The 27,990-nt window shown below is 50.4% G+C and overlaps 2 protein-coding genes across 12 annotated transcripts in view; one reads left to right on the top strand and one right to left on the bottom strand.

Moving 5' to 3' along the window:
• The window catches only part of Mark3 (microtubule affinity regulating kinase 3), a 101,463-nt gene extending 88,598 nt beyond the window's left edge, over positions 1–12,865 (top strand). For 8 of the 11 annotated variants that reach the window (XM_026405464.2, XM_026405467.2, XM_077800300.1 and 5 more), the window contains 4 exons: positions 3,740–3,997; positions 9,005–9,031; positions 10,332–10,376; positions 12,322–12,865. In XM_026405464.2, the coding sequence (XP_026261249.1) occupies positions 3,740–3,997; positions 9,005–9,031; positions 10,332–10,376; positions 12,322–12,667 (676 nt within the window). In that variant the 3' untranslated portion in view covers positions 12,668–12,865. The remainder of the gene's footprint in view (positions 1–3,739; positions 3,998–9,004; positions 9,032–10,331; positions 10,377–12,321) is intronic. The other 3 variants (XM_026405466.2, XM_026405465.2, XM_026405463.2) reach the window with 2 other exon arrangements.
• Positions 12,866–24,587: 11,722 nt separating this feature from the next.
• Positions 24,588–27,990, bottom strand: Ckb (creatine kinase B). The gene is made up of 8 exons (XM_026405505.2): positions 27,929–27,990; positions 27,443–27,650; positions 27,089–27,243; positions 26,831–26,963; positions 26,323–26,494; positions 25,451–25,574; positions 25,064–25,253; positions 24,588–24,977 (listed from the first exon to the last, which is right to left on the bottom strand). The coding sequence occupies exons 2-8, from the start codon at positions 27,633–27,635 to the stop codon at positions 24,799–24,801; spliced, it is 1,146 nt and encodes a 381-aa protein (XP_026261290.1). The 5' UTR covers positions 27,636–27,650; positions 27,929–27,990; the 3' UTR covers positions 24,588–24,798.

Here is a 27,990-nt window from a genome sequence, read left to right as displayed (position 1 = left end):
AATTATAATGTACCCCAAAAAATAATCAAAAAAATGTTCTCGGCTAGTCAGGTCCAGCTCCTAGTTGTGCCTCCTGTAGCAGTTCCATGATGGGGCTTGCTGCAGACCTGACAATGCCCCCACACAGCTCTACTCAGACAGGAGCCCTGAGTTTGTCTCCTTCAGCTCTATAGGTCTGCCTCTATGGGCCAAGGTAGCTGGGAGGTCTGGGTGGGATCAGTATCACCTGCAACCCAGGCACCTAGAGTTGCTTCCCCCAGAACAAACTGTAAGTACTGTCACCACAGGAGGAGAAGAGATGTTGAATGGAAAAAAAAGCAAAACAGAATAGGTTCTTCTATTTATAATGCATTTGTTTTCATTTCTTTCTTAGCTAACTGAGCCTCTCTCCCAAGGCACAGAGAGAAATTCTCAAGCAAAACATAGGGACAAGCAGCTCTTCTGAGCCATTCATCTCAAAGACCTCTGTCTCCCTCCTGTTGGGACCATCACAATTCCAGTGGCTAATGGGCCAACCTGTTAGGGGGAGATTTGCTGCAGTTAGGGCTTTCTGATGCACTCGAGACAGTGATGAAATGCACCTGCAGGCACTTCTTCCAGGAAAGGAATCACCACAGTACAGGTGCAAGCCTGAGCTAACGATGAAGGAGAAGTAGTTCAGCTCATGTGGGGAGTGTCAGGTTTATCTTCAAGAGGAGACCGAACTTTGAAGCAGGAATAGAAAGATGGCAGCTCACCAGACAGAGAATGAAAGTTCTGATGACCTGGAAGTCCAGTTCTAGGAGGTGGAACTTGGAGAGATGGCAGGGGCTAGAGCAGTGCCTGACAGGGCCATGACAGCTCTGCCAAGTGAGGATCTGAACTTCCTGAAGACCCCTGAGAAAGGTCATGAGCAGATAAACTGCAAGGTTGGGTTTATGTTTTAGGAAGGTCTCAGCTCTGGTAGCTAAACTGGAGATTTGGGGACAAAGGCATGGAGACCAGAGGGGAGTGGGAAGGGGCAGCCCCACACTAACCACAGAAGTAGATGTGGAGAGGAGGACCCCCTGAATCCTCCATGTCAACACCAGCAGGATACCACAGTGATAGGATACGGGGGCAGAAGGGGAGCACCATTAGGTGCTAGGGCTCAGACATGGGAAGGGTGCCAGGAGGAAGACACTAAGAATAGTGTCAGAATCCCAGTCCTGCCATTCTTAAGGAAAGAAACTGTGTCCCTTTGGAACCCTAGGACACGGGGGCAGAGCTGAAATTGAGGAATTGTGTGATCCTTGTGTCTCTCCCATGGGTAGTTATGTCTAGAGCCATCTATGCCAGTAGAAACTGCTGGCTACCAGCCACTCTTTCACTCTTCCTGCAAATGGTTAATTGGCTCTGATCAAGATGGTAAAAACCATCTTGAAAAAAGAGGCTCTGGCTGGCATGGTGGCATACACATATAATCCCAGTGCTTTGGAAGGCTGAGACAGGAGGATGCAAGTTTAAGACCAGCCTCAGCACCTTAGCAAGCCCTAGGCAACTTAGCGAGACCTTGTCTCAAAAATAAAAAGGGGATAGGGATGTGGCTTAGTGGCTAAGTGCCCCTGGACTGTTGACTTATTAGGAATGTCAACTATTTATTTATTTATTCATTCATTCATTCTAATTAGGCATAATAGCAGAAAGCATTTTGATTCATTGTACACAATTGCAACACAACTTTTCATTTCTCTGGTTGTACATGATATAGTGTCACACCGTATGTGCATTCACACATGTACCTAGAGTAATGAAGTCCATCTCATTCCACCATCTTTCCTGCATCCATACCCCCACCCTTTCCTTCCCTCCCCTTTGCCCAATCACAGTTCCTTCATTGTTTCAATTATTCCTTATAAAGGAGGGTCTAAGCTGTTGTTCATAATGCAATAGAATATTTTGATGTATAACAGCTGCTCCCTATACCCATGACTTCATTCGTCCATTGAAAATATGTCATTGTAGCTGGGCACAGTGGCTCATGCCTATGATCCCAGTGGCCTGGGAGGCTGAGACAGGAGGATTGTGAGTTCAAAGCCAGCCTCAGCAACTTAGCAAGGCCCTAAGCAACTCAACGAGACCCTATCTCTAAATAAAATATAAAAAAGGACTGGGGGGTATGACTCAGTGGTCAGTCACCCCTGTGTTGAATCCCCAGTACCAAAAAATATCATTGTAGCCGGACATGGTGGCACATACCGATAATCCCAGTGACTTGGGTGGTCAAGGCAGGAGGATTTCTAGTTCAGGGCCAGCCAGGTCTTTCACTGAGATTCTGTCTCAAAAAGGGCTGGGGTATATCTCAATGGTAGAGCACTTCTGGTTTCAACCCCTAGGACTGCAGTAAATAAATGATCATTACAGTGGGCTGGGGTTGTAGCTCGGTGGTAGAGTGCTTGCACTTGGGAGGCACTGAGTTCAATCCTCAGCACCACGTAAAAATAAAAATAAAGGTATTATGTCCATCTACCACTAAATATATTTTTTTTTCTTTTTTTTTTTTTACTAAAAATATTTTTTTTAAAAAAAATAGTCATTACATTTGGGAACTAGGTTGAGAGCATGGTATTCTTATCACTTATTCACTTTACCATCTGGATCTGTATTGAAACATCTCTCTTTTAGAGTAGACATTATTTTATGCAAATCTCAAAAGACACCATTCCTCTCACATGAATATCCAGAGCTCTTATTTTCTCTAAGGTAATAAACTTTTAAAATTACTGTTTGAAAAAAAGCAGCTAACAGGTCAGCAATCGCCCCAGAATCTCCAGAATGTGTCTGGAAGGGGCCTGGGGAGGGCGGCGTGTGCTTAGCAGGCTGCTCCGTGGCCACTGCTTCAGCACGCTGTTGTTTCTGCCTCTGCCTGACCCACCCCCCAGCCTGACGGAAGTGTTCGCTTATGCAGCTAGCCCTGCCTCAGTCTGTGCCACATCTTCTACCTGTCGGCTGAGACATCAGAAGTCGATGTCCATGTCAGCCTCTGGGCATCCCAAGATGATGTTACCTCCAATAGACAGTGAAGGAGATAACTTCAAGGCTACGTAAGAAAACTCACATTCCTCGTGAAACCAGTGTCACCCGCTGCTGCTTAATTCTGTGCCGTGGATTCTATAGTTAAGATTTTGTTGCAGTTGTCCACAAGATGTCCTCCTCTGTCTGGTTTTAGTTAAGCGCATCCTGCTCATGGTGTCCTTGGTCATCTGTGTGTGTCTGCGTATTACAGAGGGTGTGAGACATTCCCTCTCCTCCCCAAGTTGCTTTCAGCATGTGGAACTTTATGCCATTTGTGTGCTTCCAAACTTTTTAGTTGCCTGTTCTTCAGTTCTTCAGGACCTGCAGTCCTTCCTTTCATTTTGGCACGGTTCTCTGTGTGTGAGCAATTTGAGAGGGAAGTGAAGGGGGAGAAGAGTGTGAGTTAGCCGTTCTCTGTCCTGGAATTCCCCTGCTTTAATTTTGTCCTTGAAAATGTGTTCAAACTTTTCCCTTAATCTCTTTGAGGCCTTGTCCATTCTGTCCTGTTCCTTTGGTACCCTTTCCCACTGAACTTACCTTTTGCTTCTAAGTTCTATAAAATTCCCCTTGGATCTGGATACATTATACCTGATTTTCTCCACTGATTTCTCTATACCTGACTTTCTCCGCATAGTGATTATAAATTTTCATGTGCCATGATTTTGTGAACAAAGATGTCAGAGTCTCTTCTTTTCTGGTCTCCTAGCACCATTCCTGATCAGAGAACTCCGGTTGCTTCAACCCACAGTATTAGCAGTGCCACCACCCCGGACCGAATCCGCTTCCCAAGAGGCACTGCCATTCGTAGCACTTTCCATGGCCAGCCCCGGGAAAGGCGAACTGCAACATACAACGGCCCTCCTGCCTCTCCCAGCCTGTCCCACGAAGCCACACCACTGTCTCAGACTCGAAGCAGAGGCTCCACTAATCTTTTTAGTAAATTAACTTCAAAACTCACAAGAAGGTAAGTGCCAGGTGGTGCTGGGGGTGTTCAAGCAAACAGAGCAAAAGAGGAATGTGTTTTCTATGTGGTGAGCTGGTGCTGGTGGTTTTGTTTCATATATGTCTTAACTTTGTCCTTTAAAACCTTTAAAAGAGAAAGTATAGAGCTCCAAGCTTTTAGGTTTTCATAGCCCTACAAGTTGCCTGGCACTTGGAAGGTTTTTGTTATTGTTCTTTAATTATTATTCTTTCTGATTACTTATCTGTCCATGTGGCACGTTCAGGGCAGGTGGGCAAGCGGTTGGCACTCCATAGCAGTCACCAGGACAGAAGACAGATCCATTGTGATCATCCCAAGACACAGAGACATTTTATCTTCTCTGACTTCATCATCATTGAGTAATGAGCACTAAGTTTTTCAGAGGCTAAATCAGGAAATTGTTCTCTCTCTTGGTCTCAGGAAGTTAACATTGAAAGCAAGATAACTTTTTTTTTTTTTTTTGAGAGAGAATTTTTTAATATTTATTGTTTAGTTTTCGGCAAATACAACATCTTTATTTTTTTTGTATGTGGTGCTGAGGATCGAACCCAGCGCCGCGCGCATGCCAGGCAAGACACTACCACTTGAGCCACATCCCCAGCCCAAGATAACTTTCTTAAATGCGATAGTTTTCTAGATAAAACCCCAGCTTATTCTCAATAATATCTAATTGCGTATTCAATGCTTATGTGTTCAGTAGGCCTTGAGCTTGGGAAACTAAGGTCTCTAGAGGTGGTTTTACTTCTAATCTAGTGTAGAATATGCAGAAAATATAATGACATTGGCTGATACAAGAGAAAAAGAAAGGCTGCTGCTTGCACCACAAGCAGGCAGTGAAATGCACCATTAGGCAGCAGTGTGCCCTGAAACCCAAGTTGAAGTCCCCTGAGGAAATTCTTTGAAGTCAGCCTCTCTGTGATCAGTGTGACCAGGGTCTCTTGCAAGTGTTCCCGTGCAGACACTCTTGCTTACCGCCTGTGTCCTAGGGAGCAACAACAAGATCTTCTCAGGGGCCTAAGTGGTCAGAGCCCTTCCTCCTCTGGTCCCTTAGCTCCGTGCACAGTTTCATACCATCTCCATTATTTACACTTGAGCCAGATGTCACTTTTCAGTCTCCTTAATCCCTCCAGTCATTTTATTTCATCTGAGATCAGTCACCTAGAACTTCAGTGAGTTGTGCTCAACAGTCAAGTCTGTCTGTCTGTCAGGACTTCAGTCACTTGATGAGGGAGGACTTCCAAGCCTGCTGGCTCTAACTACAAGTCAAATGAGCTGGAGGCTTTAGTTGACCCTCTCACTCTTCTCACAGCCCCTTTACTAAAACACCCTGTTCCATAGTAGGCAGAAGAGAATGGTTGAAAGGGTACACTTCAGTGACCAAGTAGGGAGTTCAGTCCAAGCACAGTCAGGAGGCTCCAGGATAGCTTCTTTCTTCCTTCTGGGGTCACCCTGAAAGGACCAGCCTGTCCCAGACCTGTATGTCCCCCAGCTCCTTCCTCAGGACTAGGCTAAAATGTAATCTGCCTCTAAAACTTGAGTGACACAAGATGGAGGAGATACTATAATTTTCTGGCAGTTTACCTCCCCATCACTGCATAATATGAGCAGGTGTTGTCTCCTCTGGGCCAAAGGAATATATAGCAGTAAAATCTGTCAAAATTCAGAAAAGGTGCCCATACACTTTGTTCTGTAATATACTTTTTTTTTTTGTACCGGAACTGAACCCAGGACTTCATGCTCTACCTCTACCACTGAGCTACCTTTATGCCCTTTTTATTTTTGAGACCAGGTTGATCTCAAACTTGTGATTCTCCTGCCTTGGCTTCCAGAGTCACTGAGAATCCAGATGTGCGCTACCACACCTGGTTTTTATATTGGGCTTTTTATATTGATTGATACTGAGGATTTAACTCACAACAATTTACCATTGAGCTACATCTCCAGTCCTTTTCGGTTTTTACTTTGAGGCACAGTCTTGCTAAATTGCTCAGGCTGGCCTCGTACTTGCGTCCTCCTGTCTCAGCCTCCCAAGCTGCTGGAATTACAGGCGTGCACCTTTTGTCTGTGTGTGTGGTGCTAGAGATTGTCCATATATGGCAAGCACTCTACGAACTGAGCTATATCCCTAGCCCAGGCGTGCACCATTGTGCCTGACTGTAATGGGCTTTTTAAATAAGACCTTGCACACTATTAGAACCCTTAAATTTATTTTGTAGTTACCTTAAGACTATCATTGGTTAATGAACTACCATTATTTGAATGCCTACTGTGAGCTCAGATGGATATGTAAATATACTCATTTTATCCAGAGATGTGTGTGTAGTGTGCACAGATTTTTTATGTATGAGTATTTTCTCTATAAAGTAATATATACACACATTTCTATGTATACAAAGAGTATATCTATTTGTGTAATATAGTCCCCACCCTCTCATATTTTCTATTCACATTCCACCCTTTAGGGTAGATTTTTTTTTTTTTTTTTTTTTTTTTTTTTTTTTTTTTTTTTGTACCGGGGCTTGAATTCGGGGGCACTTGATCACTGAGTCACATCCCCACCCCTGTTTTGTATTTTATTGGGAGACAGGGTCTCACTAAGTTGCTTAGTGCCTCACCATTGCTGAAGCTGGCTTTGAACTCACAATTCTGCCTCAGCCTTCCAAGTCGCTGGGATTACAGGTGTGCGCCATCGCACCAGGTGATATTCCCAATTTTGTAGAAGAAATTGAAGCCAAGGTTAAGGCGGAGCACATATTCTATAGCAAAAACACAGCTGAACCAGTTCTGTCTGGCTCTGGAGCAGAGCTTGCTGCCCTGCCCTGCACTCCCCTGGGAGAATTCAGTAAAAGGCCACAGGGGGCATGAATTCTTGGTGCTTGCTTATTTTCTAATTACATTTATTTCTTTTTCTTTTTTTTTTTTCTTTTTTAGTTGTAGTTGGATACAATACCTTTTATTTTTATTTATTTATTTTTATTTGGTGCTGAGGATCGAACCCAGGGCCTCACATGTGCTAGGTGAGCACTCTGCCACTGAGCCACAACCTCAGCCCTCTAATTACATTTATTTCATATGACACAGTATTTGAATTGAAATTAAAGATCAAAGTTTCTTATTAAAAAAAAAAAAAAAAGACAAACTAAGTAGTCTTCTTATTTTAGAATTTCCAGGCTATTTTCACCCCCAAATTTTTGCAGGAAGTTCTTTATCCTAATGTGTGAAAGTTCACAAATTGAGGGCTGTCATCTTCTTTAGTACTATACTTCGGTTACAGACAGCTTGTTCTTAAAAATAGTTAAAATCCTTGCCGCTGCAGTTGAAGCTGTTTCTCCTCTTGGCAAAAATTGCTAGGATTCAAGTTGCAGTGCCTGGAGAGCTAAAACAGTGGACCCTGGCACTTTAACACACTGGTCGGGTGTGAAAAGTGCATGGCTTTGGAGAGTTGGGGACCATTTACAGTGGTCCAGAACAAAATTGTTCCCCCTCAGGGAACCAGCACCTTTCACCTTTCTTGCGGGTCAGAAAAATAATTCTGACTTCCCAGACAGAAGACTTAGATATGAAAATGTATTTTAAAAGCTCTTTTTAATCTTCAATTTTTTCAACTAAAATAATCTTTCAGGTAATGCCACCTTAATAGTTATGTAGTGTTATTTTTAAAATATTTCACATGTGTTTCTTTAAAGTAGACAGCCTACAGTGTGCCACATTTGATGGTGATTTGCAGTTGTCTATAGTAGTTAAACATTGTTCAATTTTTGTCAGTTAATCTCTGAAGCAATGCCAGCATTAAATCCAAATTAGAAGGGAAAAAAAAAAATCAAGGGATTTGCCGGGCATGGTGGCTCGGGAGGCTGAGGCAAGAGGATCACAAGTTCAAAGCCAGCCTCACCTCAGCACCACATACAAACAAAGATGTGTGTCTGCCGAATATTAAAAAATTCTCATATTCATTCTCTCTCTCTCTCTCTCTCTCTCTCTCTCTCTCTCTCTCTCTCTCTCTCTCTTTAAAAAAAAAAAAAGCCAGCCTCAGCAAAAGCGGGGCACTTAGCAACTCAGTGAGACCCTGTCTCTAAATAAAATACAAAATAGGACCGGGGATGGGGCTCCATGGTCAATTCAATCCCTGGTACCCAAAAAAAAAAAAAAAAAAAACAGGGATTTCATTACTTCAGTCTCTAGCAGATACACCTGAGTGCCTCTCTGTCCTGTTGGATCTGAGCTGAGCCTAAGGCAGCTGATCATGTGACTAGGAGAACCTGATCCATAGCTTGAAAAATGTATTGTCAGAATCTATTCAGCATAACCTGAGTATCTCCTTAAATTTCTTTCAGTGACCTTAGTGTGACCCCTTTTAAATACAGTTCTTCCAGTGTATTAGATAAATCCATACAGTTTTATCTTGGTAGTTTATTTTCATTTTGAGATCTAAATCTCTCAGTAGCCTAAAAAGCAATTTATATCATACCACTGTAACAAACTTTCTGTTAAGTCATCTACCTGAAATAATTAATGATGCTCTTGATAGTTAAATCTTTTGTAGTGAGATTTTTGTGTTTATGTATGAGAAAGCAAGATTTTTGTTCATAACGTTCTGAAGAAAATTTAGAAATGTTATTACGAGTATGTTACAAGTGACATATCATTTCTTGAACCTAAGACATTGAATTCTTTCTTAAAAGTTTATCCATCTGAACAACTTTAAGTAAATTTAATTACAGCCAATGTCAATATTTACTTCTAAACTTTTTCTTACAAGTAGTTTTTTTTAATATATTTCTAATTAAAAGATAACATACTCCTTTAATTACCTGTAATACTTTTTACTTTTTCAATGAATGTCATTGTCTCATTGATTATTGGCTGGAAGAGGAGCCCTATTTAGGTTTTTGGTTTTTGTTTTCTTTTTTCTCTACAATTGATTAGATTTTCTATATAAATTGTGCGAGTCCTTTCTATTAATTTTTTTTTTGGCTTAATTTCTTTTAGAAACATGTCATTCAGGTTTATCAAAAGGTAGGATTTATATATGCACACTTATTTTTCAATCCTCATCCCACCAAATGGCTCCTGCAATTAACATCAGGTTTGGCTTTCTGGCCCTGTTTTTTCCTTAAAAACTAAACTTTCTGCTGAGAACTAAATACTTATTTCCTCAAGGGGAAACTGGAAAGAAATAGATTAACTCTGTCAGACATTTTGAAAGAATTGTGGCACCCCTGCAGCGAAAGGCCTGTGCATGCTCTGCGTTTCCTGTCTTTGGTAGAATTATTTAGCATCCAAATAATTCTGTCTTTATACTAATAACACTTAGCATGCTCCTGTTTGAAGAACGGGATGTTCAGTAACATGAATGTACAATTAATGATTAGCCACAAGCATGCAAAAGGTAAGTGGTAATTGAGTTAGTCATTGTTTTTATTTTACTAAGGATTGGATTGGCGAAAGGCTTTAAAAATGACAGAAATTGGCTAATACTCCAATATAGGAGACAAGCATATAATCCAAACCTACAGCCTCATTACGTTTGACTTTTTCAGATATTAAGATGTGAGCAGCTGCAGAACAGAAGTGTTTTAATATTTTTGGAGAATTGAAGAGTAAACAGTGTTCTATCTAAAGCCACTTCCTACTAGCACTGAAGAAGCACCTCTCACTGTTTTCCCTAGAGCACTGCAATAAGAGGCATTCTGATTTCATTAAGTTTTTTGGTGTTGACAATCAAGAGGCCAAAAATACTGCTGCCTTTGGAATCCATACTTATGAGGCAGGAAGTCTGCCTTTAAGGACCACAGTGTGCCTGTGCTTATTCAGAGCAGGAAGGCCAGGCTGCCAGTTTTTGTGTTTACAAAACTGATTGGTCACTGGAAGGCTCTTTTAACTGTGGGAAAAGTGCTTTCTTCCTGCTGGGAATTCCACTCCTTGACTATTTCTCAGTTGATCTTCCTCGTTGTCAAATTTTCCCTTGGACAGAAAATGTTATAATTGAATGCAGAGTTCAACTGATAGCCTTATTTCCTTTCAATTGGAAACCCATTCTTCTGTGGGTGAGGTACAAAAGCCAGAGCCACTCTGGTCCAAGGCATGGAGGTGCCCAGGTGAAGAGGTGGGAGGACAGTGTGGCATGCTGCCCAGCCCTGTGCATGCCCGTGTCCTCCCAGAGAAGCACACAGCACTGCCGAAGGCACACTGGTGATTAGAAAGTATTCAGATGTGTTCGCTGCATGATGTGTGTGTTCAGGACAGTGTTGTGCTACTATGTAAGATCTCTCTTCTCTTCCCCACTTCTCTTTGCTTCCACACTCTGTTCGTTGAGGCTTCCAACTGAGTATGAGAGGAACGGGCGATATGAGGGCTCAAGGTGAGGGAAATGATTTCTATCTACTTAAAACTTTTTCTAGTGTTTGCCTCATTTCTGTGGCAAAGGTGACCTTTTCTGAATGCTTTGCAGCCTAATCCTGCTGGTCCTTGGAGAGGACTTGTGAGGTGGGCCTGGTGCAGAGCCACACGAGGGCGCTGGCGTGCTGCAGAAGCCTTCCCAGCCCCTTTTGAATTTGCTTGTGTATTGAGTGCATGGCTGTGTTCAGGCCCTGTGCCTGGTGGGGAGTGTGGGGGTGGCCCTGGACTCCTCCCTGGCTCCTCACATGGTTCTCTTCTCAAGGAACAAATATAGAACACTGAGTAGAATTTTCGTTTTTCCATTTTCCTCTTTTAAGATGATTATAGAAGTCATATTTTGCTTTTTGGTTTTATGTGGCTATCATTACGTGGATATGGAGTCACAGATGGGCCTAGGACTGTCTCTGTAGTTGTAGGTCTCCTCCACTTGGCCTGCTTCACACCAGTCACCACCATGCTATGTCAGGACCTCCTTAACCCCTTTGCTCCTCCTGGTCTTTCCAGGGTGAGCTCTGGTGACAGAATTCCAGGCCCTGAGTGCTGGTGCGGCTATCCTGTTGAAGAGAGTTAGGGTGAGCGCCAGACAGCCTCCCCCGGGCCTGCTGTCCCAGACTGGATCAGATTCTTGCTGTACAAATTCATTGCCTATCCTCAATAGGAAGGGGGTGATGGGACCAGCCTCCTATGCCAAGCAAGATGAGGCCCACCATGGCAACTGCTGAGCAAGGGCCTCGAGCTGTCCTGGTGTACCACTGTGCCTGTTGCAGGCAACCTGTGCACTCTGCCCCAGGAACACATCCTATACGTCCTGCCTCCATACCTTGGGTTTTTCTGCTCAAAACAAAACTCATCCTTGGCTGAATGGTATTTTGTTGAAATCCCATTTAGGGGCTCTTCAGAGCGCTCAGGCTGCCCCCAGAAGGCCCTTTCTTCTTGTCCTGCCTGGTCTCACTGTCTTGCCAGGCTGGACTCCCCTCCTGTGACCCTCCAGCATCTTGCCCTCCCTCACCTGAGCTGGTGCTGTTTCCTCAATCACAGTCCCAAATTGTGAGAGCTGGGGCTCTCTTTTATGACCTTTCAAATATCTCAACACAGAATTTTAGCTTGTGATCTGAATAATCCACTCACTGGGTAGGTCATTCCTGTGTGGCACAGATTGAGCTGAAATTTTTCATTTTTCCATCTTTTCCATTAATAAGATTGTGACATCTAAGAATTCTTCCTTCTTTTTTCTTTGGGGATAAGGAGATGAGATCTCTCTGTATTGCCCAGGCTGGTCTAGAACTCAGAGCTCAGGTAACTCTCCTGCCTCAGGCTTCCAAGTAGCTGGGACTTGCAGGCACATGCCACCAGATGTTGTTTTTGTTTTTAACTATGAAATTGGAAGTTTAGCAAAATGGAGAGAAGGAAAAACATTGGAATGGAAGTGACCATAAGGATGGCCAACCTGGCCGTGCTCTCAGCATCTGGGGCTGTTGACAGGGAAGAGTGATTGTGAGCTGTAGGCGTGGAGTCCCCTGGTAATCCTGAGTACCAGTTTCTGCCACAGTCATGGTGAGCAGGACTAGATTAGCAGCGCAACAGTGGGTTAGGCAGAGTGGGAGTCAGGCCACCAGTACTTCCCAGGCAAAGGCCTGGGCCTTGTCTTCATTGTGCTGATTCCAAGGACTCTGCTGAGTAAATCACTCTCTTAGTTTTAGTCAGTAGAGGGGCTGGTGAAGACTTTTCAGCCAGGTAGATTCTTGTGCATATGGCTTCTGGTTGGGATGATGGGAACAGATGAACACTTCCTAGCAAATGCAAGTCTGCACAGGCAAAGGGTGGAGGTCATTGTCATTTTGTGTTGATGGTAGAAAGGGCTCACTGTCCTGTACAGTAGAGAATGACCCTGCCCCTGTGCATTCCAGTCGCAACGTCCATGCTGAGCCGAAGGATGAGAACAAAGAAGCAAAGCCTCGCTCCCTGCGCTTCACCTGGAGCATGAAAACCACTAGTTCTATGGATCCCAGTGACATGATGCGGGAAATCCGCAAAGTGCTGGACGCCAATAACTGCGACTATGAGCAGAGGGAGCGCTTCCTGCTCTTCTGTGTCCAGGGCGACGGGCACGCAGAGAACATGGTGCAGTGGGAGATGGAGGTGTGTAAGCTGCCGAGACTGTCTCTGAATGGGGTCCGGTTCAAGCGGATATCGGGGACATCCATAGCTTTCAAAAATATTGCTTCCAAAATTGCCAATGAGCTAAAGCTGTAACCCGGTCACTATGGTGTAAATTAAGTAGCAATTTAAAGTGTTTTCCTGAACACTGATGGAAATGTATAGAATAATATTTAGGCAATAACGTCTGCATCTTCTAAATCATGACATTAAAGTCTGAGGACAAGCGCACGCCTGGGAGCGGAGGCTGGCCTTTTCTACAAATGCACTACATTAAAGTCGTGTGACCCCGTGCCTCTGTCTTGTTTCCATTGCCCTGGAGTCAGCGTGTGACACCATCTGCACATGTCTCCTTGTTGGTGTGAGTGGAAGGTGTGTGTACAAGGAGTGTGTGTGGAAACATCTCCTTACACTGGCAGCCAGTGTTGTTACTAGTACCTCTGTGGGAGATCATTTGGTGCTAAAACATTACAATTGCCAAGGAGGAAAATACTGAAATACTGCTAAGAGTTAACCTTAAGACTAGTTGATATTAATACAGGTTTACAGTTCATGCCTGTGGTTTTGTGTTTGTTGTTTGTTTGTTTTTTTTTTTTAGTGCAAAAAGGTTTAAATTTATAGTTGTGAACATTGCTTGTGTGTGTTTTTCTAAGTAGATTCACGATAATTAAAAATTCACTTTTTCTCAGTAAAACTTGCATTGTCTCCTAATACTGTATTTAAGACTTAGATTAAGGTAGCCCCTAAATCACATTCCTTGCCCCCATCACCAAGGTGGGTAAAAGCCAAGGAACAGATCTGCAGGCTCAGGGCCACTTTGTCCTCATCGTGGATCCTGGCATTGAACCCCTTTTCTCCCCAGCCTTCCCTATGCGCTGAGAGGGAGGGCACTTGAGCACACCCCGCAGTGGAGAGAGGCTGGCTCAGGCAGCCCTGGGTTGATTGTCGTACAGTGTATGATGTCCCTCTTTCCTTCCTCATGGATCACACATCCGTCCTACAGCTTTTTTATAACACCTACATGGTCATGGAGAGGAGGTAATGAACTTGTCACTTAGTTTAATGCTTTAGTGTCTTGGGGAAATTGTCACTTTAATCAGGGTGCTGTTTCATATCCTGGGTTAGTTGTGGCCAGGAGTATGAAAGTCTGGACGGCCCTTGGGTCACAGGTACTTACTGTCTGCCACAGACAGGGCACTGTTGTGCTGGACCCATCTGTGAACAGAAAACACAGACCTCTGTTGGACTGCAACATATATTCCAACAGCTGGTCAACAAACAAGAAGTAATGAGCTACTTAGTGCGGAACAAAAATGCAAAGAAGGACACCATAGAGCAGGCCGGAGGCTCCTGAGGGCCCCGCATTCAGGCTGTCGTGTGATGAGTAGCTCCAAGGGTAGGTGCAGGGCTCCTTGAACAGCAGCTTGTCCAGGCTAAGGCAGAGAGCACTGCAGAGCCCAATAGCCAGAACCCTCATGGCCTGGAGCAGAGATGTTGGGACAGCACCAGGATGTCAGTGGGCTTTGTGGGCCATTGTAGATGCTCTTACATGGAAGCTGCTGGGGATTCCAGCCAGAGTGGCATGCCTTCAGGGTGGAGGGACTGCTCTGGAGCTATGTTTGGAATTCATCATGGGCAAGCGAGGAAGAGCCAGGAAAGCCCTGCGGAGGTTGTTGGCAGTAATGGGCGGGAGGTCATGCTGGTCCAGGCAAGCGTGGGCCCGCTGCAGACGCTCACTGTGCTTTGAAATAAGAGACAACTGCATTTCTCTTGGATTGGATCTGAGGTCAGTGAGAGGGAAGAACAAGGGTGCCCGTGTGGGTTTTGGTCTGAGTAGCTAGAGGAAGGAAGAGTGCTGCTGTGAGTGTAAAGGGGGAAGGTGACTGGAGGGAGCCTGGAGGAAGGGAAGAGTCTCAGGACAGCAGGTCTGCACACTGGAGTTTGTGGAGCCTTCAGAGACATCAAGCAGGCAATTGTGTGAACCAGCCAGGAACACCCAGGGCCTCTGCAGGTCGATGGGAAGAAGAAGCTGAACCGGCCAGCCACTCACCCATGACCTAGTGGTCAAATGTGTCATGTCTCCAGAACTATCTAGCCTGCTTAATGGAGAATGCCAAGCCCTTCCCCAGATTTGCTCTTTTACAGTAAAGTTAAGCAGCAGCTCAGTGCTCTGACCTAAGGACTATCCACCATGGCCTGGTGCTATGTTTATATATTCTACTGACTTACTGGATAAGAGGACAGGGTGCTGTCCAGGTACACAGGGCCTCATTGGGAGGTCCACGTGCAGTGTGCACCCCCTGCAGTCTTTCTTGATCACTATCCTTCCTCTGGGCAGGCAGCCATAAATCACTTCCTCAGGGCAGAGGCTTCTGAGCCACTCTGAAATCCAGCACTGTGGGGCTGGCCCCCCAAAACACTGAAGTCACCCTACGGACACTTGTGGAAATGGGCTTGTTTGGAATGGTTTTCATCTTACCATTCACAGGGCCAGTGGAACACTGGAAGCTAGACTTGAAGGAAGTGTGCTCACCATGTGCCCTGGTGAAGTGTCCCCTCCTCACATGCACGCAGGTGTTCCACGGCCTTTGGTTGCTTGTCCTTGTGGCTGCATTTCAGTATGTTGCTGCTCACATGAGGAGTCCTCGGCTGTCTGTAGCTTGCTTGAAGTCTGTTACCAGTTGGTGTTGGTGTGATTTTAAGGGTGGTTATGGCCTTCACCTTTGGCATCACCGAGGAGCCCAGGCTTGCCTTAAGATTGCACATCAGAATATGGCATTTTATTTTTTTAAATATATTTTTAGTTGTAGATGGACACAATAACTTTATTTTTTTATGTGGTGCTAAGGATTGAACCCAGTGGCTCCCACCACTGGCACAACCCCAGCCCCAAGAGAATATTCTTGAATAAATTAAAAGTCATTTGAGACTTAGACAATGCCACATTTCTTTGTTGACCCCTCCCCTGGAATCTCAGCAGTAAGGTACCTAGCAAGCCATAGTCCTGATTCTGTTGACCCAGCAAGCAGAGTGCTGTCCTAGTCCTGAGAACAGTGCTCACTGGCCAGTGAATGCAGACTTCCTCTCCAGGTGAGGTGAGCCAGAGGAGCCAAAATGGCTTTCTTGCAAGGGAGTGAAGTGGGGCTCTAGGGCCTCTTCCTCTCACCACTAGGGGTGATGGCAGAACCCTGAGGCAAACCTGAGGGGCCCTTGCTGTGAGCATTCAAAGCCTGTGCCTAGAAGCCCAGAAGGTGTGGATAGCAGTGAAGTCTCCATGGGGAGTGTGTGAACAGTGACCATGGCTGTGGAATTCGCCCTGGGCTGTTGCTGCCTGGTGAATGGCCACCCAATGACCCTTGGCAGCCCACAAGCTCGCATTTCAGACTGGAGGAAGGGCTCGCAATATGCTGCTCTTGTCATTTTTTTTAGTGTTTTCTGTCTGTCAGTTGTTGGTTTTACAGTTTGACAATCCAGGGTCCCTTAGACCACAGGGCCCACCTTTAAGTGGGGGAAGTTGTTGCGCTTCCTGGGAGTATGCAGAGGACTACTGGGAGGAGGCGGGTGTTCAGGGCAGCTTGAGGCAGAAGGGAAACCAGAGGGGCTGGGGCTGTAACATAGTTGGTGGAGCGCTTGCCTAAAGCGCATGAGGTACTAGGTTCGATCCTCAGTACCAAATAAAAATAAAATAAAGGTATTGTGTCCATCTGCTATTAAAAAAATATCAATTTAAAAAAAAGAGACAGCAAAGTGGATGTTGCACAGATGCTACTGTGAATTCAAAGCAGGAAGGCACTCTTGGCAGGAGGTGAGACCCAGCCCAGCAGAGGCACCATGCCTCTCTGCTCAGCTGCTGTGGCTAGGTCTGGGTGGCAGGAAAGCCACAGACAGTGATTCCATTCTGCAGCAGGACCACTACTAACATGCTTCACCCTGTTAAAGTGAATGGGTTTACCCTGGGTTCAGTCCCGGTACCACAAAAGTCAAATGAATTAGAATGGCCTAGTGATTGGGGTGTGTGCCTTGGGCCTTGGTAGCCTGGTTTCCTGATGCCCACTTGGAGACCACCTACATGACTGAAACCCCCTAGGTACAGCTCTAAAAGTCAGGATGACACTAATCACATTTGACCCAGGGCCGCTGGGCAGTCCACCAGGCAGGTGGCATGTGCTGTGCAGAGTTCCTGGCAGATGATAGTAGGCTCCCACAGTATCTCCTACTGCACGGATCATGAAACAGGGACCCATGCCAACCTCTTCCCTCCTAGCCCAGCCAAGGCACTGAGGTCTTGAGCGGCACACTTGTGGCTTTCAGGGGAAGACTGCCAGAGAGGAGTCTTGATGAGGAATGTCCCTGTGTCTAAGGTGGACAGTCCTGCTGTCTGAACCTGCTAACAGGACTGTGCTGCCCTCCCTGCCCCAGGTCAGTTAAAGAGTGAGCCTGGGCAGGAGTGAAGACAGGCAAAGATTCCTGGGCTGTCTGCTGCTTTGCTTCCACAAGCAGTCACCTTTGTTTGTAAACTTAGAGACTGCCTACCGCCCTCCCCAGCCCTGGCTAACACAGGATCAGGAAGCCCTGGGAGGCAGGTCTTCAGCTCTTCTGTATCCTGAGTACCTCGAGTAGCACCCTGGCCCTGAGTATAAAATGAGCAACTGTGTTTGCAGAAGTCTTCACCAGGCCCAAGAGATATCTGGAGAGCACAGGACAGCTTTGGTGACTGGCAGTCAGAGCTGCCCCTGCCGCCAACTGTGGGGGATTAGGTCTGGCTTCTGGCCCAGCCACCATCTCCACCAGCCCTTCCTGTCTGGTAACAGGCTGAGGCCTTGAGGCCAGGACAGGAACTAAGCAGGGTACATCCAGCTGCCAGTATCGCTGATGCCCACAGTCCTTCCGCCCAGGTCAGTCACACCACCCAAGTCCCAACGGTGACTTCTGTGGATATAGAGTAGTTGATCCTGCCTTGGGATGACATTTGCCATCAGCAGTCCTCTGGGGGTTAAGAACATTTGGCTTAGCACTTTAGTCTATGCCCCATACTGCAGAGGGTCACTGTCATGTGGCGTTTGGATTTCAACCCAAGAACAGAATAGCAGCCAGCCTCTTTGGGCCCAACAGGCCGCGGTCTCCCACAGTGGCCTTGCTTCTGAGTACTTTCTCGGATAAACCAAGCTATGTCGGGGAGCCTGTGCATGCCTCCCACCACCTGCCAGAGACCAGAAAGGTGGCCCTGAGGTTCACCTTGGGACGTGGATGTCAACCTGGCTGGATGCTCTGCTGACCGACTGTGGCCTACCTTAAGTGCTTGGTTGGCAAGCACTTAAGCAGCCTGGGTGTTTATACCAATGAATCCCAGCTGTGGGGAAATAAATGTCTTCTTACCCAGTGAGTAGAAGAATCGAGGGGTGTCAGTGAACCAGATTGAGACTTATGGAAAAGGAAAGTCACATGATCCTTGATCGTGAGAAACCCCTGCCTTTTGCAACTTCCTGTTACTTCATACCCCATCCTCTGAACCCACCCAGGAGTTTTTAAGTCAGCCTTCCAGATCCTCCCCCAAGCAGAAGGGAAGTCTCCAGCTGGCCCTCTTTAGCTTATTTGGTACTCAGCAGCACCCCAGGGACCTGGGAAGTTGGGCTGGTTCTGCATTTTCCTGAAGCACTGCACTTCCTGGACTACCCTTGGAGGTCTTCTGATCCTGGGGGCTTTAACTGGTCGAGGTTCAGGTATTTGAAGGTTAAATTGTGCTCCTTGAGGCTGGGGCGGGGCTCAGTGGGTAGTGCTTGCCCAACATGCAGGAGGCTCTGTGTTTGATCCCAGGATCCAAAATAAGATGCTCATCCCCTCCCTGAAATTTAGTTTCTCCAAGCTAACTGCTACTCTGGCGGACCCTGTGCTGGCTAGGAGTACAAAAATAAACAAGGTATAAAACCCTATCATTGAGACACCCAGTCACCCAAGGCAGGGGAACACAGAGCACCATGGGCAGCAGGGGGCTGTGGGGGAGGCCTGCTAGGTGGGGACAGGGGAGAGGAGACAGGTGCACAGTGGAAAGGGCAGGAACAGCAGGTGGAAGGCAGTGCCAAGGGCCTGTCTCATGTCCCACTTGGGCTGTGTGGGCAGTGACACCTTGAGTTCCCAGGCAGCTCCATCTTGTCGCCATCCCAACAGAACATGTTCGAGACAGTGCACTTCTGCTGGGGGCTTCAGTCCCTATTACCTCACCAGGAAGCGACCCAATATCTAGGGAGCAGGGCTTTGGCCCTGCCAGTACAGGACAGACCCCGCAGCGTGGAATAGGTGGGTCCTGGGTCTCACCTATACCACGGCACCTCCTGGAGCAGGGGCTGCAGGGGCGTGCCTCATCCCCGCTTCCTCAAGGGAGCTGCTGCCCATGTGGGTGGTGCGAGCTCATTCTCCCAGCAGCCAAGTTCTGCATGGAACTGAGCTGGGAAGGAGCATGTGCAGTCATGCCTGCAGACACAGCACGGCGTCCTGGGCTGTGCACTCCGGGATCCCTCACCCTGCTCCCCTCCCTCCTTGGGCCAGGCTTTTTATACAGAGCTCCCGTGGCCCAGGCCTCAGCCCCAGCCTGCTGCCCACTGCCCTGTGTGCCTGGGTCCTTGCTCATTCTGTGCACTTTGGAGGACCAAGACATGGGGAGGAGGTGCACGCCAGTCAGAGTGCTGGGAGTTCCTGTGGTCCAGGACAGCCACACTGCCCATCCTTTGTCCCAGTGTTTATGGAGGGTGTGTCTTGCAGGTGAACCAAACTCCGACTTTGGTGAAAAAACAAAGTCCTGTATATAATCCTCCACTAGTCCAGGGGGACAAAGGAAAGCAGGTAGCGCCTTGTTCCTCCTTCCTGGTCTCCAGGAGAGGGGCTAACTACTGGCCCCTCCTGCTGCTCCAAGATGGACCCTTGTTGCTGTGACTTTGGGGCAGTTGCTTAGCTGGTCCCTGTCAAGCCAGCGCTTCAGGTCTGGATGAGTCCCCACGTTCTTTCTTCCTGAGAGAGTCAAACATCTGAAGTGTTATTCAATGTTTGGGGCAGTTGATGAGTCAAAAGTACTAAGGAGCTGCCAGGCTCACACCAGTAATCCCAGTAGCTCAGGAGGCTGAGGCAGGAGAATCTCAAGCTCAAAGCCCGCTTCAGCAAAAAGTGAGGCACTAAGGAACTCAGTGAGACCCTGTCTCTAAATAAAATACAAAAATAGTACTGAGGCTGTGGCTCAGTGGTCGAATACCCCCCGAGTTCAGTTCCCACAAAAAAAAAAAAAAAAAAGTATGAACAAAACTAGACTTTAGACTTCACTTTTGTTAGTTTTTGTGGTGCTGGGGATGGAACCCAGTACCTTACACATGCTAGGCAAGTCCTTTACCCTTGAGCTACATCCCCGACCCTTTTTATTTTTTTGTTTTGGGACAGTCTCCCTGTGTTGCCCATTCTTGCCTGGAATTTGCAGTCTCCTGCCTCAGCCTCCTAAGTAGCCAGGGCTGCAGGTGTGCAAGGGTTGGTTTGGATTTGCTGTTTGGATTTTGTGGACAAACCTTGGCAGTGCTGACACCAACCACCTGTACCAATGATGGGTGCAGTTTAGTTTGGTAGGCCAGGGCAGTGAAGGAGAACCTAATTCCTGCCCAACTGAGATCAGCAGTGTAAGAGTGTCTCAAAAGCAGGAAGAATTGACAGTGCACACAGCTCAAGGACAGCGAGCTTGGGGCAAACAGGGCAGTCTTTCCCGGAGGGCTTTTGGGCAGACTGTGGGAAGGAGAGAGCTGACATGGAGTCCTGCCCAGGTTAGACACAAGGCCAAGGAAACCAAGCCTGACCTTGGAGCCATCAGCCATCCAAGCCATCCTGCAAGGGGATGGGCTGGGCTGGGACTCTGGAGCCATGCTGAGCTGGCCTGTGCTTCTGGAGCCTTGGGTCTCTGCTCCACCTAAATTCCTGACAAGATTCCCCTCCCTGCCCTACAGGATCCAGAACTAGGCCCCACTCTTTCCAGTGGCAGAGCAGGATCACAGCCCCAGTCCCTCACACCCCCCCCCCCAGGAGTGGTGCAGGCATCTTATGAGTTCCACCAGGCAGGGCACCCTGCTGCTCATAATATCCCCTCATCCTAATTCTCAAGCTGTTGGAGGTTTCACCACCTGGCCAGGTGTTGGGAACGAGGGTGGCTAAGCACTAGGGCTTTGTGACTAATGCAGAGGGCAGAGTGGCCACAGAACATCAGCCAACAGTGCCAGAAGAGTGAGTTGCTGATAGTCATAATTTGACCCTGTCTGGCTGGGTCTTAGGGTTAAGTTTTGGGTGGTGGTCAGCTCGTCTGGACCCAGGCAAGACCTCCTCCTCCTCTTCTCCTCCCTTCAGCAAGGCAGAGCCGGGTATGCAGGGCCAAGACGTGGGGAGGAGATGCCCAGGCCAGTCACTGTGACCACACTTGCAAACCAGTACTTTGGTGTCTGGGCCACAGATAAAAAGCCCTGTTCTCTAAGCTGAAATGCCCTCCCTGGAGTTAGAAACCCCACAGCCTGAGGAGGACTTGCTATCCATCAGAAGATTGTTTCCTTTTTACCTATGGATGGAAATGCAGTTGGAGTGCGTGTGAGTACACACCCACCCCCTCAGGGCACTCTAGGAGACATGGTAAGTACCTGGTTGGCCCAGAAATAGAAGAGCAGAATGAGGAGCAGACCAGGCAATTGCAGCCTTCCAAGCTGCTGTTAGGAGAAGGGGTCCCACCCATGAGAAGTCTGGAATGTTCAAAAGTCATAGAGCAGCAAAATGAGCCCAGGACTTGGAGCCAGTTGTCTCACTGAGGACCCAGAGCCAGTCTCTTCTCCTCTCTGAGCTTCAGTCTCCCAGGCTGGGGGGCATAGTGAAGTCCTGTGGCTGCTGCCTCAGTAAGCTCCCATGGGCTGTGACACATGGCAACTATTTTTTTTAAAATACCATTTTAGAATCTATTTTGAGGGCTGGGGGTGGAGCTCAGTGGCAGAGCACTTGGTTAGCATGCACAAGGCCCTGGGTTCAGTCCCCAGCACTGCCAAAGAAAATTTTATCTTGGCTTATATAAGGATACATGTTCACTGCAGAAAATTTGGAAAATGAAGTATAAAGAAGGAAATCACCTGTTACCCCACCACCCACAGCCGACAACTGTCGCGGGGTTTTTCCACATACTCTGAGTGGGATCTCAGGGCACGAGCTGTTTTATAACCTGCTTTCACTGGCCTCTGTCCCGGTCTGCCAACACCTCCCTGACTTCTCCACACGGGTGCGATGTCTGCCTGGGCCCCCTGGACAGCAGAGTTGCCACCCTTGTTGTTGACACAGAATGCTGACCCATTCTTCCCTGTTCTTAGTAATCGCATTTCCTATTATTTCTTTGGCCACGGTACTCATATGTCAATGTCTACAAACATCCAGAGGGTCCCCAGGTGTGGGTAAGACTTCTGGCCTGTCGTGCTCATGCAGGACACCTCCACCACAGAACCTGTGTGGGATCACTCCAAACCAATGCCAAATTCCTGGCGTTGCAGGTGCCGGTGCTGTGGCAGCAGCCGCCCCTCAGGGCCTTAATCATGATCTGAAGGAGACTTGACCATACCCACTCAGCCCTCTGGAATAGAGGAAGGAAGGGGGCTTCCTGGATGGTGTGAGGGAGTCCCCTGGAGCACTGGTGGTGGGACTGAAGCTGCCTGACAGAGGTGTGTTGGGGCTTGTCCCAAACATTAACGCAGCAAAGTAAAAAAAAGAAACAAAAGGGAGGCAAAGGAGAACTTCCAGAGAAAACACCTCCCTGGTGCCCAGGAGTGGCAGTCTCCCCAGGCCCCGCCCTGGCTCCCCAGCAAGCCGGGCTCTGCACCTGCCCAACCAGTCAGGGAATGCAGGCTGGGCCTCCTGCACTCACTGCCTGGGAATGGCCAAGGCCGCTGGGGGGATGGGGGCTGGAGGATCCAGCTCCTGCACCTTGTGTTCCCAGGACTCCCTGCCTGACAGCATCCGCCATGAAGTGCCAGGCCTGCCTGGCCAGGCCCCTTGGTGCTGTGCCCACCTTGGTCAGGGTGGGATCTGCACCACCCCAGTGCTGAGGCAGCAGGAGGGCCTTTCACTCTCCACAGGATTCCAAAGTCCAGGGTGTGGGGAAGGGTGGTCCCAGGTGGGAGGGCAGTGTGGGCGCGGCCTCCTGTGACAGGCAGCCAGGAAGCCTTCATCTCACTGCAGAGGCGCCATCCCCCCACCCCAGCCCACATCCCCATCCCTTCTGTCCTGACAGTGCCACCCATTGTGGTTCACAGGTAGCCTTGTGTGGCAGGGACAGCAAGACAGGAAAGCCATATTCCCACTGTGCCAGCTTTCTTTTCTTTTCTTTTTTTTTTTAATATTTATTTTTTAGTTCTCGGCGGACACAACATCTTTGTATGTGTTGCTGAGGATCGAACCCGGGCTGCACGCATGCCAGGCGAGCGCACTACCACTTGAGCCACATCCCCAGCCCCTGTGCCAGCTTTCTACCCTCCCTGCCCACAGCTCCCCTCCAGAGGGACTATGCTCACCTGGGTTGGCTCTTGGGGCTAACTCTTGTCATAACCCTTTTTCCCTGAGTCACCAGACAGAAGTCCACAATGTGGCCTAGCCCAGCAGTTCCCTGGCCAGAAGAAGAGAGGCAGCCTCCATCCAGGTCTGGTCCAGGGACTTCCTAGCAAAAGGGCAAGCTGGGAACAGGCCTGGACTCCCAGGGAGGGTGGGGGTGCCAACCTAGGGTCTAAAGGATGGATGCAGAGATCCCCCAGGTGCCCAGCGCCCCCCAGGTGTTCTCTCAGTGAAAGGGATGCCCCTCTAAGTCTAGCCCTGAGGGCCCCCCAGACACAAAGTCCATTATCTGGGTCCATGCCCCTTTCCTCCTCAGCCCAACACCACCTGAAGGGACCTCTCACTGGACACTGGTAGTGGAGATGGTTGCCAGGATGTCCCCTGCAGTGTATATACCCCACTACTGCCCACCAACTACAAACCTGCTGATCAGCCCAATTTCTGGGTCAACATGCCCCTGTGCCCCAGGAGATGAGAAGCAGGCTTAACCCACAGTCCAGTGGGCCAGGAAAGGTGGACATGGGGCTTGTGAGCCCACAAAGCTCAAGAACAAGGGGTAGGGGTGCCCCCAGTCCCCGCTCCCCAGGTGTGAGGAGGCCCTGGCCAGCAGGTGGCATCACAGACTAGTCAGAAAGGAGGCACTGGAGGGGATAGGGGACAGGGGTCCCAGCCCTGGCTGCCATTGGCAGCCTCTTAGCCCCAGACCCTGACCAAGCGCTCAGGGCGTCCAACCACAAGTCACCAGAACCAGAGATTGTGAAAACAGTCCAGGGAGATCTTGCCCTTGATAGCCCAGGGCCTTCTTGCTCCAGTGTCCCTATTGCATTATGGGACCTGTCATGGAGGCCAAGGGACTGAGTGCTTACCAGGAGGGCCCTGCAGTGGAGGTGCAAGTGAAGGGCACAGAACCCAAGGGACACAGTGCTGGGAAGGGGCCAGAGAACTGGACCTGCCTGCAGGAAGGGGGCAGTCCAGCCTGAGGGGGGAGACTGAGAGGGAAGGAAGCAGGATGGAAGTTTATTTAGGAAATTGAGTAGGTGTTGGGGGTAGAGGCAAGAAGATGCCTGGATCCCAAGACTGCTAGGAAAAGAGAAGGAACAGGGAGGGACTGGAAATGTATCAAGTTTCTGGACTCCTGCCAGTCATCATACCCCTACCCCCCTCCCAGAATGGGGCTGAGGAAAGTGCCAGGCTCCACCCCCAGGCCCACATGCCCTTAGATGCTCAGACTGAGGCTCTGGCCTCCAAGCTCCTCCCTTCTTCTCCCCCACTCCACCCCCACCCTCCCGCAGAAGCCAAGGGGAGGGCAAAGAGGGATCCAGGGAGGAGCAAGCTCCAGTCCTGCCTTCAGAAGATGAAGCAGAAAAGGCAACTGGGCCTCAGACCCCAACCACTGGCTTCCCAGGGAAACAAGAGGCAGGACTCGAGGCAGGGCAGGCCAAAACCCTAGTTTATTTCAGCATCAGCAACAGCTCAGCCATCAAAAAAATAAACTCTACCCAGGGCGACAGAAAAGTCTCTACGGAGAGGCTAAGGGCTCAGCCGCCAGGCCGTGAACATCAGGGGTGCATGGCGGGCACTGCCAGGGGCAATAAGTTAGGAAGCAGCAGGCTGGTGGTGGCATGGGCCAGGCTTCACTTCTGGGCAGGCATGAGGTCGTCAATGGCCTGGCCCTGCTCCAGCCGCTGCTCCATCTCGATGAGCAGCTTCACTCCATCCACCACCATCTGCACCAGCTCTACCTCTGAGAAGCCCAGGCGGTCTGCATTGGAGACGTCAAAAACCCCACCCACAGCAGCTGTGTCCACACCACCTGGGGATGGGGAGACAGCCAGGTCAGTAAGGCAGAAAAAGATGTCTGCCTAGGAGGGATGGATGCCTGTGACACCTGCCTCTCACCTGTGCCCCGCTTCTGAAGCCGCAGCCGCTTGAGCACCTCAGAGAACTTCTCATGCTTGCCCAGGTGGGGCAGCTTGATGTGCACACCTGCCCTCAGCCCTGTGCCCAGGTTGGAAGGGCAGGTAAGGATGTAGCCCAGGTGAGGGTTCCACATGAACTCGTAGTTCTTGGACTTGAAGAGAGTTTCAATCTGGAGGTGGAGAAGGAAGGGGACATGGGAGGGGAGGCCAGACAGAGAGCCCCAAGGGACCAGCGCAGGTGGGGCTGGAACCCTAGGAGACCTGGGTTTTCCGAGGGGAGTCACATCCCAGCCTGCCTCCTCCCTGGCACCAAGCCCCAAGCCCCCACCCAGCATGCAGGCCCAGGGTGGAGGCAGCCAGGCCTGACCTGGGTGAGGCCAGTGCAGAAGCGAGTGAACACCTCCTTCATGTTGCCCCCCTTCTGCATTGAGATGACCCTCAGGTGGTCCTCCTCATTGATCCACACCAGGAAAGTCTTATTGTCATTGTGCCTGGGAGAAGGCACAGTCAGGCCAAGGCTGGTGGTCTTAAGACAACCAGAAAAACCTTCCTGGCGTCCTCAGACAAAAAGAACTTCAAAATCTTTAGGTGCTCTTTCCAGCTATGCCCGGGAATGTGGGCTGCCCAGCCCCAACAACACTAGACGGTGGCAGGGCCACAGGACATCTCATAGAGTGTGCCCCAACCTGTCGGTCAAGTGCTGATCCCTTCTTATGAGGACAGTTCCCCACCTAAGAAGCAAGGGGCAGGGGCAGCCAGGCCAGCCCACCAGGGGTAAGCCAGCTCCACGCAGCGCCCGCCCTGCGCAGACATTGCGCAGACAGCGGGGTAGGAGCCCTGCCAAGACTCCTGAGGAGGCTTCTGCGTCACAAGCACCTGGCAGAATCCCGGCGGGGGAGAGGGTGAGAAAGAAGAAAACAAGAAGCTCTGGCTCCCAAGAGGGTGGAGGAGAGACGCCAACGAGACCCGTCCCCACCCTGAAAATCTCCGGAGACTGAGGCCTCTAGCAGACTTGGCCCTTCACACACCTGCGCGGCCAAGGTCACCTGCTCAGGTCTGGGGCGGCCCCACACGGACCAGGAGCTCCGCCCCTCCCTCTTCCTACTTTGCCCAGAGGGCCCCACCTCTGGGGGGAGGGGGAGGGGAGGGAATCCGCGGGAGGGGGAGGGGAGGAGAGGGAATCTGCGGGGGGGGCGGGGGGAGGGAAGGAATCCGCGGGAGGAGGAAGGGGTCTCATACCAGATGCCGCGGGCGTCCGGCCAGTCGCGGGCCATGCCCGAGGCCAGCAGCAGGGGCGACACCGGCTTGTCGAAGAGGAAGTGGTCGTCGATGAGTTGCTGCTGCTCCGCCTCGGTCATGCTCTTGAGCGCGTAGTACCTGCCCGCCAGGTCGCCGTCTAGGCTCGACAGGGCTGCGGAGGGGCGCGCTCAGGACATCCGGGGGCTTCACAGCCCCACCTCTCCGGGCCCCCAGCCCCGTGCTGCATGCCCCTCCCCCGTCTCCGACGCCCGCCCCTGAGGGGGCGCCGGAGCAGAGCAGGCGGCGGTCCCTGGCGGGGACCCAGGGCCAGGACCCGCCCTCCCTGGGCCTCAGGCCGCTGGGGGCGCTGGTCTGGGCCTTGGTCCCTGGGTCTCTTGGGGAAACTGGACACAGGCGCGCGCCGATAAGAGCGCAGCAGCTCGGCTGGTAAACAAGCCCAGCGGAGACCCAGACGGGGAACCGCGCTCCGGCCCGCCCCGACCGCTACCTTCCACCGCGAGCTTCTCGATGGCCCGGCGCTCCCCGCGGCTGCAGTGCGGGGGAAGGCAGAAGCCGCGGATGCTGCGGCCCGTGCGCACCCGCGAGCTCAGCACGTAGTTGGGGTCCAGGTCATCGCCGCCCTGGGCACGCGGCAGAATGGGAAGGGAGTGAGCGGCGGGAGACCCTCCCCCGGCCGCCCGGCCGCCCGGCCGCCCGGCCGCCCGGCCCCCGGCCCCCGGCCGCCCGGCCCCCGGCCGCCCCACACCTGCAGGTTGTCCGGGTTTAGGTCGGTCTTGTGTTCATCGCTGGGCTGGTAGCCGCCGTGCCGGTCCTCGATGATGGGGTCGAAAAGTGCCTTGAACACCTCGTACGACTCCTCGTCGCCCGCCACGCAGCCCACGGTCATGATGTACGGGTGGCCTGGGGGAGGGGTGCGGGGGACAGTGACGTCACCGCCAGGCTGGAGAGGGCTGCTGAGGACCCTGTGGCTGTACGCGGGCAGGGGGCGCCGGGACCCCGGCCCGGGAGAAGGTAGGGAAAGGGCGGAGAGCCCTGACCACAAGGGGGTCTTTGGGGGGGGGGACTCTGGAAGTCTGACCATGATAAGAGATGCGCGTACCCGGGTTGTCCACGCCAGTCTGAATGACGTCGTCCAGCGTGAAGCCGCTTGGCGTGCTCTTGGCGCGCAGCTCTGCGTACAGCTCGGGGGTCAGCACTTTGGCCATGTGGTTGTTGTGGACGCTCAGGTCGGGGAACTCATCCTCGGCAGGGAAGCGCAGCTTCAACGCGTTGTGGCCATTGGAGAAGGGCATGACGGCGGCGGTGGGCTGCGGGGAAGCGAGGGTCAGCGGGGCCCGGTGCACCCGACCTCCAGGGTCAAGCAGACCGCTCAGGGCTCCACGGTGCTCCGGGGACGCAGCCAAGGTCAGAGGGGTCTGCGGCGCGCGGGGTGGGGGGACGCCCGCGTAGCCCAGGACCCCCGTTGGTCCAGTGCGCGCTCCAGGAGGCGCGCCCCGTGCGCGTGATGCCGCGGTCCCGCACCCCTCCTTGTAGCGTCCCCGCCCCACACCCGGTGCGGCCACCCCCAGCCCTCGGGCCCGCTCACCGGGCGGCCTGGAGGGGCGGGAGCGCTCAGTCAGTCAGCAGCTCCGAGTGCGGCGCAGGCGA

Source organism: Urocitellus parryii, chromosome 6 (assembly GCF_045843805.1).
Source record: "Urocitellus parryii isolate mUroPar1 chromosome 6, mUroPar1.hap1, whole genome shotgun sequence".
NCBI classification, from domain to species: Eukaryota; Metazoa; Chordata; class Mammalia; order Rodentia; family Sciuridae; genus Urocitellus; species Urocitellus parryii.
The sequence above is the reverse complement of the archived record's forward strand: the minus strand, read 5'-3'. Positions and strand labels throughout refer to the sequence as shown.